Source organism: Lepidochelys olivacea, assembly GCF_965140295.1.
Source record: "Lepidochelys olivacea isolate rLepOli2 genome assembly, chromosome: 21".
Taxonomy (NCBI): Eukaryota; Metazoa; Chordata; order Testudines; family Cheloniidae; genus Lepidochelys; species Lepidochelys olivacea.
The window spans coordinates 11,262,686-11,274,786 of NC_140431.1; the positions used below are offsets into that span (position 1 = coordinate 11,262,686).

Sequence of the window (12,101 nt, forward strand, 5' to 3'; positions counted from 1 at the left end):
TCCTCCGCTTCCTGACGTGCTGCAGCCCTCCTCTCGCTGTTGCCGTTCAACAGGCTTCTGGCTGCGGCAGCCCCGTGCAGCATAAAACGCTGACGTGCCGGGTGGAAGCTTGCCACAGCAGTTGACCAACATGCTATTACTGTCTCTGATCTGGTGAGCTTTACTGTGAATGGAGGCCTTGGTGCTTCCAGGCTTCCTATGACCTGCTAATAGCACACAACCTTGGTTGCTCTGCAGTGCTTGCTGCTGGATTTCCAGGGCACAGCTGCAGGCTTCTTGCAGTTGGGAGGCCCGGAGCTGCAGCTGCCATTACTTGCAAGGGAAGGCTGGGGACACATGGGGTTTTGAATGATCTTCCACACCAGGGCCAGGTAAAAGCACAATCGCTCTGTATGGCCAGCAGCTCGAGTCCCCATTGCAGAGATCCTGACCGTTTGCTTCTCTTCCATGCAGCCGTTCGTGATCCATGACATGGACACCCTGTGGCAGGCAGAAAAGGGGCTGGTCTGGAAGCAGCTTGTCAACGGGATCCCCCCATACAAGGAGATTGGGGTCCACGTCTTCTACCGCTGCCAGTGCACCACGGTGGAGACAGTGCGGGAGCTCACCGAGTTCGCCAAGAGCATTCCCAGCTTCCTCGGCCTCTACCTGAACGACCAGGTGACTCTGCTGAAGTACGGGGTCCATGAAGCCATCTTCGCCATGCTGGCCTCCATCATGAACAAGGACGGGCTTCTGGTGGCCAACGGGAACGGGTTTGTCACGCGCGAGTTCCTACGCAGCCTGCGCAAGCCCTTCAGCGAGATCATGGAGCCCAAGTTTGAGTTTGCCGTGAAGTTCAATGCCCTGGAGCTGGACGACAGCGACCTGTCTCTCTTCGTGGCTGCCATTATCCTGTGTGGGGGTGAGTTGGGGCCCATCGACCACGCACCTGTTAAAAAGGCCAGGGATGGGGCTTGGCTTGGGGGGAGTGGGTCTGAGGTTGTTCCTGCTGGGAACAGGAGGGGTGCACTACAGAGTGGATTAATGGATTGATAGGGGGAAGAATAACGTACAGCTGAAACTCAAGCCCTCCAGTGACTCCCAAGATCTGTGTTCCCTGGCACCGCTGTGCGGTTGGGCCATAACAAACACAGAAGACAGACAGGGAAGGTGGGGGTGGAGCCCCCATCCCCAAAATGCCCAGTGAAGGGAGTTGCCTGAACACAAGGCTAGGGACCACGAACTTCTGATTCACTGTATGACCCTAACCCTAAGCAGCTGTCTGTTTCCCTCTGGGTAGCACTCAACAGGGGAGTGGTGTAGACAGCGCTCTGAGTCGCGTTAATCCTCTCCCTGCAGACCGCCCTGGCCTGATGGACGTGAAGCAGGTGGAGGGGATACAGGACAACATCCTCCAGGCCCTGGAGTTCCACTTGCAGGCCAACCACCCGGACGCTCAGTACCTCTTCCCCAAGCTGCTCCAGAAGATGGCTGACCTGCGGCAGCTGGTGACCGAGCATGCACAGCTGGTGCAGAAGATTAAAAAGACAGAGACGGAGACCTCATTGCACCCGCTCCTGCAGGAAATCTACAAGGACATGTACTGAGGAGCTTTAAAGCCATGGATCCTGAGCAAAACACTTTGAATGGTGACTGAGAAGCCTCCCCTTTTCCCCCAACCAACGTCTTCCATTTCTTCTACTTGGAACTATTTTCTAGATGATCTCTGCATATGGTACCTAGGCCTACCTGCCACGAGACTTCATGGCTACTGCGTGCTAAGCCCGGGCTTCCGTTAACACACACTTATGAACCTCAAAGGCAAAACATAAGCGAGGCTTCTGTTTCCGCAGCCCAGCTGTCATGCCGCTCCCTTCTGCCTTCCAAGCGACCCGCGTGTTTACGTGCATTGCAGAGAAGGTGGGATTACGGCACCAGCATTGTAACAAGGGTATGGTCTGATGTAATGAGACCATTCCATACCTCGATTATCCGGCAGATCCAGGAGCAGCACTTACATCACGTCTCCGTTGTGCATTGGTTTTGTATTGCACTCGGAAGACTCTTAGGCCAGAGCTGTAAAGCCTAGAACATTGGAACAAAAGGAAGTGTCTCGCATCCATCCATCGAGAGAGAATCTCCCAGAGAAAGGCCAGACTGTTTGAAGGGTACATGATGCTTCATCCGGGGAGAGACCTTTGGTTAGTCCCCTGAATTCACAAGACAGGCATGCCTTCCTCGGGAGATGTACATTCTCCTCTGCCTTGCGAATCACTCCTGTGGGTTGTAACATGGAATCCTGTACCTGACCCCCTGCTGGGTCTGAGCTGGTCCTTCGTAGCCCTAGATTTCAAAGGGGAAGGCTGCTTTTCCTGTCTCTCCTATATTGGCTTAGAAAATGGAGTAGGGGGGATGGTGGCGGTGGGCATTAACTCTTTAAGAACCTACTTAGTCTTCAGAGCCGATGCTAAAACCGCAGTTGCTCCCAATCTTTGATCCAGGGTGTCCAGAGGAGACTTGAAGTGTCAGAATGACTCAAGTTTCTGCTGATCTAGGAGAATGAAGGGTCGGCTGTGCTGTGAAGGGGACAGTAGTGAGCAGAGCCGGGTGAGGCAAGGGTGTCACAGAAAACAGTAATAGTAATTTCTCTGTCTTGCTGTTTCCTTTCCCACCCCGTTGATCTTCCTACTGTAGCCTGTGGCATAGCCAGAGGAGGCCTCTCAATGTAAGGCCAACAATGGTGCCTTCCCCATCAACACAGACACTGTAGTACACTGGTGTCCTCCGATCCCTGGGGTCCCGCCTCTTTCTGCTGTGGCTGGTCACATCTGCGCGGTTGGTGTCAGCAATGGCCGGAGCCATCACTAAGCTACGTTGTAGCGTCTCTCCCCCGAACTATCCCAGCATGGGTTGCTGGGGTGACCTGGAAGCAAGTGTGACCTGTGACTGACTTATTTCGGGGGCTTAAGTTGTCAGACTGAGGCCATCCAAACTGGCCCAGCTGAGGGGCTGCTTTGGTAATTTGCCAAGAGCCCAAGACCCACCACTGCAGATCCCACTATGCGACACTCCAGCTTGGTCAGAGCAGCTGTTGAAGGATGGGTAAGTGGCCTTTGGCCTCCAGGTCATGCGCTCAGATCCAGCCCCAGCCTGTAGTGAGTGGGAAATCCAAAGGCTCTTGAGTGGCCTGTGTGCAATGAGCTGGTGGTTCTCAATCCAGTTCCTGCACTGCTACCATCCTTGGCACTAATCGGCACTTTCATTGGCAGTCTTGGCAGGGATGCCACAGCGTGAGTGGGCTGAGGAGACAGAGCTCGCCTAGTGGGGCGAAGGGCGTGACCCCTCCCTGCTCAGAACTGGGCATGTGAGAGGAGCACGCCGGGGGAAGCTTGCCCAGCCGCCACCTGGGCTGCCCCAGCTCTGTGGACAGGCCTTCAGTCTCTGGGGCAGCCTAGACCCTAGCCAGCAGTAAATTCACTTTGACTCGAGGTTCAGGTGCTGGTGTCGTGTGTGAAGCTTTCCACTTGCACCAATCTGCTGAGATGGGATGGGTGCGCGCAGGGGCGGATCTAGCTTTGCAGGCGAGACCTTTTGAGGGCATAGGGCGGGTGGGTCGTGAGGAGACCCTTTGCTTGCCAAGTGGTCTGCAGAATGAAACTGCTGGGGAGCCCCTGGCATAGGGCAAAATGTAGCACCCTGCAGCTGTGCCGTTCACTGAGCTCCAGCGGGGCTGGTGGGGGCTGTGAGGCCCGTTCGCTTTCCAAAGTAAAGGGCTGATGGGGAATGGGAAAGGCCTTCGTGAATGCACAGCTCGAAGCATGACTCCTGCTCTGCAGATCAGAGTGCCCCCAGCTGATCCCATAGAAGAGGTTAGAGTAGCATGGGGAGCAGTCCTGCAGCAGCCAGGCCCATGCACACGATGTGTGCCCTGTTGGATCTCTTCCATGTCAGATTTCTAGGAGAGCGGCAGGCACTGATGCTGCAGTGTGAGGGAAACCTGCTGCTGGAGAGTGACGAGCACTGGTCTGAGATGCCTGAACTCCTGGGTCCTAATCCCAGCCCTGCTACTACCTTTTCTGTGGCCTTAGGCAAGTCAAACTGTCCTGCCTCAGTTTCCCCATCTGTAAAATGGGACTAATAGTTTAATCTCCCTTGCAGGGGGGCTGTGAAGGTTAACTAGTTAGTGTTTGTAAAAAGCATTGAAGCTGTAAAGTGTGATATAAATACCAAGTATTATTTATTTTGGGGGCTGGGAAGCAAAAACACTGCATTTATCATGGTGACAAATGGGGGTTTATGATGGGGTAGAGAGAGAAGCCTGTTCGAAGAGGCCAGGCCAGGCACGAAGCAGCTGGACCCAATCTACTGCCACCTAGCAGTTCTCTATTCATTGATGCCATTTTGGCAGCTGCAAGTACCAATTTAGCTGTCAGGCTTCGTGGTCTGACCCAAGGGCTGCGCACCCTAATGAACCTAGAGCGATCTCATGTCATGACTTCCTCTCAGCTTGTGGTACTGTCTGCCTCTCCGAAATGGAAGTCCCATGTTCTCTCACTTTGTATCCCCAGCCACTCGAGGCTGAGTCGGTTTTCTGGCTGGGACCACAGCAGTTGACCCAAGGTCCCGTCTGCATGCAGCACTTACGCTCCGCCTGTGGCTTTTGGAGTCTGTCTAGTCTTAACCTGGGACAGCTGGACCAAAGCCACCTGAGATCCAGCTCAGGACCAGTAGAGGGGAGGATGGAAGGAGGAACGCCACCTGCCCAGGAGCGGGGGAGGAGGTTGTGCTGCTGTTCGGAGCTCCCAGGTGACCGCGGCGCTGCGGCTGCCTTACAGTGATATTAACGCAACACCGCTGCAGGGCCTAGTCCCATGATCGCTCTAAGATGAGCAGGTGGCTGTCTGCTTACACTGTGCTACCCAATGTAAGAGCCACTGGCTGGCACAGTTCCTAAGGCTTTGGCGCTGGGAGTTTACCTCGATGCTCTTCTCCAGCTTTCTCTGTGTATTGGGGGCAGAGGGAGGCCTGGACATGCAGTTCTCTTCGGAGAAGTGGCAGGCCAGATGGCAGCCTGGAGCTCCATCTTTGTGTCTCACAGATCCCAGAGCAAATGGGCTCAGCTTGACAAGTGGAAAAAAGTTTTCCCTGCAGCCTCAGCCTGGGATCTGAGAGCTCAGCTGGGCTCTCTTCTGCTCCTGCATCCTGCCTGGTAATAAAGGTTCTGTAACAAATCTGCTGATGCACAAGGCAGAACAGACTCCAGCTCCCTGCACGGCTAATGGGGTGTGTGCGTCTCTGTCTCTAAGGTAAGCAAAGGGACCTCTAGAGACACGCATGGAGTAGGTCTCTGGAATAAGGCAGTGCTGTTTTTGCGCACACTTCAGAGAAGACCTGGTGGCTGTGAAAGGACTGGGCAGGGCACATCTGGTGTCCTGAGCAGGCTTGCTAAAGGACCTGGATTACACTCCTTCCCCGCCCCCTTGGGGTAACGGGTTACCCTGGTGCAATAATGTCTTACTGAAGCAGAGGAATAATCTGTTTCCCTTCCATAACTGCTTAGCAATCCCACCTCTTCTGTCCTCCCTAGTAAGCACCCATATCTGAGGTTGGGGCTGGTACAGACCCCGACGTGTCATCTGCACCAAAACTGCAGCCCTATTCCACCCTTATGCTCCTTGTCTTACACACACTCTCTCACTCCTGGGGCATTACCCCTCCTAGGTATGGTTTATGGCTGCACACACTAGTACTAAGCAATGTACATTTAATGGAAGGAGGGTTGTGTAGTGCAGCAGTTCCCAAACTTAGCTGGTTCCCTTAGCACCACCCGTAAAAATCACTGTGAAGTGAACCAATAGTCCATCAAGCTCCCAATCTGCTGTTTGGAAACCCCTGGTCTAGTGGCTAGTGCAGGAGGAGGCTCTGAGTTGAGACCTTTGTGGCCTGTTCCCAGCTCTTTGCCAGCTTGCTGGGCTCCTTTGGCAAGTCATACCTCCCCTCTTGCTGCAGTTTCCCCACCTGTCTCATGAGGCTAGTCCTTTTCCTTCCCTACTTCACAGAGGCGTTGTAAGGCTGGATTGAATTCCCGTTTGTAAAGCACTTTGAAGTCCTCTTGTGAAAGGAGCCAGAGAAGTGTGAATGACGGACTGATGGGTTTGTGATTGGTACCTTTCCAAAGTGTCTGTACTGACCCTCCAGTCCCCTGCTCTGGAGTGCCCCGAGGCTGTGAATGGAGAGGCTGCTGTGACTCCCCGCCAGCCCTCGCCCCCAGAGATGCTGGGCTCTTGTTCTCTTCATCGCTTGAGGAACTTTTGCTCGTTGTCAATGTTGTAACAAGCCTCAAACTGAAATGTATATTTTTGCTAGAAGTACAAACCTCCAAGTGTTTTTAATATAAACGGCGTCACAGACTGACTTACCTTGAAATAAATCTGACCTAAATATTTAAGAAACTTTTAGCGCATTGCCATGCTTTCTTCAGCACTTTGTAGTGTCTCCCAGCCCTGCCTGTGGGCAAAGTTTCAACAGCTCTTTCATTAGATGAGTCACTGGGAGTTACTGTTTTTTGGCGGAGCTTTGTGAGGGTCCCTCTTAGAGCCAGATCCTGCCATTTGCAATGCACAGAGGGGTCCTTGCACCCACATTAATGGGACTCTGCGCAGGGGCAGGAGTCCATCCACGCAAAGCTTGTCGCAGGATTCGGGCCTTGGGTGCCAATCATGTGAACGCTTACTCACTCAAGTAACTTTACTCCCACGGCTAGTCCCATTTATTTCAATAGGACTGTTTGCATGTATAAAATTAGGCAGCTGGCTTGAGTGTGTGTTTCATAGAAGATTAAGGTTGGAAGAGACCTCAGGATATTCTAGTCCAACCCATGCTCAAAGCAGAACCACCACCTAAATCATCTCAGCCAGGCCTTTGTCAAGCTGGGCCTTAAAAACCTCTAAGGATGGAGATTCCACCACCTCCCTAGGCAACCCATTCCAGTGCTTCACCACCCTCCTAGTGAAATAGTGTTTCCTAATATCCAACCTAGACCTCCCCCACTGCAACGTGAGACCATGGCTCCTTGTTCTGTCATCTGCCACCACTGAGAACAGCTGAGCTACATCCCCTTTGGACCCGCCCTTCAGATAGTTGAAGGCTGCAGTCAGATCCCCCCTCATTCTTCTATTCTGCAGACTAAATAAGCCCAGTTCCCTCAGCCTGTCTTCTGGAGGAGCAGGGATATGATTTATCTTATCGTAGCACGTAGGAGTCCAAGTCATGGACCAGGACCCCATTGTGCTAGGAGCTGTACAGAATTACTTCGTAATCAATTTTTTCAAGCCACTGTTGCATTGAAACAGACTCAGCCAGTCCCTTGGTAGCTGTGGGGCCATCTGTGCTGGACAGTTGTGCTAAGGGCAGTGCTTAGGAAAACAGGCCACCTGTCTATTGGGATACAGAATATGTGCCAAAGAATGGTGTGCAAATAATATCCATCTCCCCCCCGGGGAAGTTGAGCAGGAGCAGATCTGTGTTGGTGTAAATTGTGCCGACAGCGGTTTCCTGCACTACTCTCTCCTTCTTCCAACCGTGCACAAATACAGGGTTGTGATGCTCCATTTTGTGTTGGGTTTTGATGGTTTAGTGACCGGCTATTTTGTGGAATTTTTTTAAAAGCATATTTTTAGAAGAGGCCTGGGAGTATCCCCACACAGGCCACCAGCGGCATTCCCTGCAAGACCTGTGCCAATCTAATACAACCTTAAATCGTCTTGTCGATGTAGCACCTCTGTCTGTTTGGTTCACAGGCTCCTTGAAGAAGAGCGTTCCTGAGCAAAGGGAAAATTCTCTGCTGTGTTTTCTCCCCACAGGCAGAAACCTCACGTGAGCAAAGGTCCATCAGATTTCAAAAATATTTTTAGGGCAAGAATTCTTTCTATTCTGCACATACGAGAGGCCCTTAGATTCTCTCTGCTGGAGTCCCAAACACTCCCCTTACCACAGACCCAGTCCTCCTCACTGAAGTGAATAGCAAAACTCCTGTTGACGTCAGGGCCGGGTCAGGCACCCACAACATCTAAACCAGTGGTTCTCAAACTTTTTTTACTGGTGCCCCCTTTCACGAAAGCTCATGCTCAAATAAATTGGTTAGTCTCTAAGGTGCCACAAGTACTCCTTTTCCCTTTCACATAGCAAGCCTTTGAGTGCGACCCCCCCTTATAAATTAAAACACTTTTATATATTTAGCACTATTGTAAATGTTGGAGGCAAAGCAGGGTTGGGGTGGAGGCTGACAGCTCACGACCCCCCCATGTAAAAACCTCCCAACCCCCTGAGGGGTCCCGACCCCCAGTTTGAGAACCCCTGATCTAAACCCACCAGGTATTTTGTCACACTTTTTCATAAGTGCCCTAAGAACCTGAGCCTGTGCTGAGTGCTCCAGTCTCCCATGGAGGTAATGGGAACGGAGGGTACACAGCAGCCTGCAGAACTGGGCCCTTAACCATGCAGCTGGAAGAGCACCTGGGGAATGCCCATTCAAACAAAGCATGCTAAGTACCAGAGCTGTTGTAATAAACAAACAAGAGCGGCTGCGTGTGTCTCTTCTGAATGGAATGGGAGCTGCTCTGCTGCGTTACATGCCCCTACACGGCTCCTGTCAGAGATTCTTTGTTACAGCAGTTACTGGAGGCCTCTCCTTTGGAGCAAGAAGATCTGCGTTCGGTGTGCGTCTCTGATCCGTATGTACAGTGATGGCTAGGAAGGCCAAGGGCACCATGGGCTTGTTACTGTGCTACGTAAACTTCTTAGTTTAAGAGCATTGGGAAAAACCCTCCAACTTTTCACAATTGCTCTTCCACTCAGCCCAACCAGACCCATTGCTAATTGTGAGCTGTGCCAGTGACCTGCTCCTTACGCTACCTCCGGCATGAGGTTTTTAGCCAAAGGTGGGGAGTGGGGGTAGACAACCCCATAAATATTTGGCCAGGGCCCAATCCTGACCCTGTCAAATAATTCCTCGCTCTGGGCTCAGCTCTGCCCCGTGGAAGTTTTAGAATCATAGAAGGTTAGGGTTGGAAGGGACCTCAGGAGGTCATCTAGTCCAACCCCCTGCTTGAAGCAGGACCAATCCCCAATTTTTGCCCCAGATCCCTAAATGGCCCCCTCAAGGATTGAACTCTAGGAAGAGGGGCAGGTTTGTTTTTGGAGCAGATCATCTGATTTCACCAAATAGTTTTGTCCTTGAAACCAAGGAGGGAGAGGAATTTGTGCCACAGGCTTGAGCACGACCTATGCAGATATCTGCCTGAGTCTGCAAAGAGCCTGAAATGATAGCTCTGTGTGAACTGCCCCATTCATTCCAGTGGGTGCTAAAGCCAATGTCAAGGAGGAGTCTGAAGGGCAAAGTTGTTTCACTGCCCATGGGGGCATGTGGGAAAGGGGAGGAAGTGACATACTTTGCTCTAAAAATACAGGTAAGCCTCTAGGGGCTAAAGGGGGCATAATTGGCTTCATTTTCCTGAAGTTGAAGTTTATAAACACCAGTAACAAACCCATGGTGCCCTTGGCCTAAATGAAAGTCAGGGCTTCTCTACAGTGTGAGTTATTGCAGGGTAAGCTAAGGGCTGAAGCTACAGTCCACCAGTTTGCCATCCTGTAGTGTCCCGTGTGCTCACCGCTGCAGCTTGTGAAAGTCCAGCACGTGCCAATCCATGCAGCACGGTACGGTGCAGCGAGGTGGCCTGCTGTAAATTCACACCAAGCTTGCTGCCCAGTGACTCACCGGGAAGAGGAGCCCTCAGCTTTGAAAAGTGCTGACTGAAGGGATCTGTTTCCCTTCCACAGTGGCCGAGGGGCTTGGGATCTCTGTGGCTGTGATGGTGGGGTACATGAGCTGCTGCCAAGAGTCTTGTTCCAGCACCACCCCATCTGCAAATAAAAAAAAAAAAAGAGCCCAGGGCTGTATTTTATTTTGGTAAAGGTAACTTTCAATCATTATGTAGCACTTTGCATTTGCAAAAACCTATACGAATGCCAACTAATTAATCCTCACGACAACCCTGTGCACTGGGGAACTTCTTAGATCCATTATAGAGGGTGGGGAAACTGAGGTAAAAGAGGTGAAGTGACTTGCCCAAAGTCACCCAGTGAGATGAAGTGAGCTGTAGCTCATGAAAGCTTATGCTCAAATAAATTGGTTAGTCTCTAAGGTGCCGCAAGTCCTCCTTTTCTTTTTGCAAATACAGACTAACACGGCTGTTACTCTAAAAAGTGGTAGGGGAGTTGCACCTCTAGGCTCATTTCACTAGCGTATGCTGCCTCACTGAAGTTTTAGAAACCTGCACAACACTGTCAAAAGACAAGCCTTGGGAGCTTACATGCATGACTTTGCTAGGCACTAAAAATCATGGACTGAATAGAGACACTGGATTTATGGCCTATTGTAACAATCTATAATCCACTAAAAAACACACATCACTCTTTTCTTTTCTTCCTCCATTCCCCCCACCCCCCATGACTGGAGAGGTGTTAACACTCCGCTCCACCTTAAACCACTCCTTGAAAGGTGCTAACTACTTATGTTAAACAATCTATTTCTCCCAGAGCTGAAGAAGAGCTCAGTGTAAGTTTGAAAGCTTGTCTCTCTCCCCAGCAGAAGTTGGTCCAACTAAAGGTATTCCCTTGTCTCCCTTAAGTTTTAGAACTCAGGCCCAGATCCTCAAAGTTATTTCTATTAATTTTAATGGGCATTCGGTGCCTTAGTCGCTTTCAGGATCTAAGGCCCTGTGAATGGTCTATGTATGGCCCCACTGGAGGTTGAGTGCCAGTTAACTTGAGTTAAAGCGAGTATATTTGTATGTGCTAGTCTGGATGCTCCACAGAGCTTTCTGTTCTGGAAGGCTAAGCAAATGAATTCAGTACCGGGCCTTGGCAAAAAAATAACACTTAGCATTTAGCTAAAAGAAAAGGAGGACTTGTGGCACCTTAGAGACTAACCAATTTATTTGAGCATGAGCTTTCGTGAGCTACAGCTCACTTCATCGGATGCATGCCGTGGAAACTGTAGCAGACTTTATATATACACAGAGAATATGAAAAAATACCTCCTCCCACCCCACTGTCCAGCTGGTAATAGCTTATCTAAAGTGATCATCAGGTGGGCCATTTCCAGCACAAATCCAGGTTTTCTCACCCTCCACCCTCCCACACAAATTCACTCTCCTGCTGGTGATAGCCCATCCAAAGTGACAACTCTTTACACAATGTGCATGATAATAAAGTTGGGCCATTTCCTGCACAAATCCAGGTTCTCTCACCCCCTCACCCCCCTCCCAAAAACCACACACACAAACTCACTATCCTGCTGGTAATAGCTCATCCAAAGTGACCATTCTCCCTACAATGTGCATAATTAAGGTGGGCCATTTCCAGCACAAATCCAGGTTTTCTCACATCCCCCCCACCCCCATACACACACAAACTCACTCTCCTGCTGGTAATAGCTCATCCAAACTGACCACTCTCCAAGTTTAAATCCAAGTTAAACCAGAACATCTGGGGGGAGGGGGGGATAGGAAAAAACAAGAGGAAATAGGCTACCTTGCATAATGACTTAGCCACTCCAAGTCTCTATTTAAGCCTAAATTAATAGTATCCAATTTGCAAATGAATTCCAATTCAGCAGTTTCTTGCTGGAGTCTGGATTTGAAGGTTTTTTGTTTTAAGATAGCGACCTTCATGTCTGTGATTGCGTGACCAGAGAGATTGAAGTGTTCTCCGACTGGTTTATGAATGTTATAATTTTTGACATCTGATTTGTGTCCATTTATTCTTTTACGTAGAGACTGTCCAGTTTGACCAATGTACATGGCAGAGGGGCATTGCTGGCACATGATGGCATATATCACATTGGTGGATGTGCAGGTATACGAGCCTCTGATAGTGTGGCTGATGTGGGAGGAGGTATTTTTTCATATTCTCTGTGTATATAAAAAGATCTTCTACACTTTCCATAGTATGCATCCGATGAAGTGAGCTGTAGCTCACGAAAGCTCATGCTCAAATAAATTGGTTAGTCTCTAAGGTGCCACAAGTCCTCCTTTTCTTTTTGCGAATACAGACTAACA

General features: G+C 50.5%; 1 protein-coding gene across 7 annotated transcripts in view; it reads left to right on the forward strand.

Moving 5' to 3' along the window:
* Nucleotides 1–6,412, forward strand: part of PPARD (peroxisome proliferator activated receptor delta) — a 44,282-nt gene extending 37,870 nt beyond the window's left edge. For all 7 annotated transcript variants that reach the window (XM_084611147.1, XM_084611145.1, XM_084611146.1 and 4 more), the window contains 2 exons: nt 454–904; nt 1,342–6,412. In XM_084611147.1, coding sequence (XP_084467273.1) covers nt 454–904; nt 1,342–1,589 — 699 coding nt within the window. In that variant the 3' untranslated portion in view covers nt 1,590–6,412. The remainder of the gene's footprint in view (nt 1–453; nt 905–1,341) is intronic.
* Nucleotides 6,413–12,101: the final 5,689 nt, after the last annotated feature.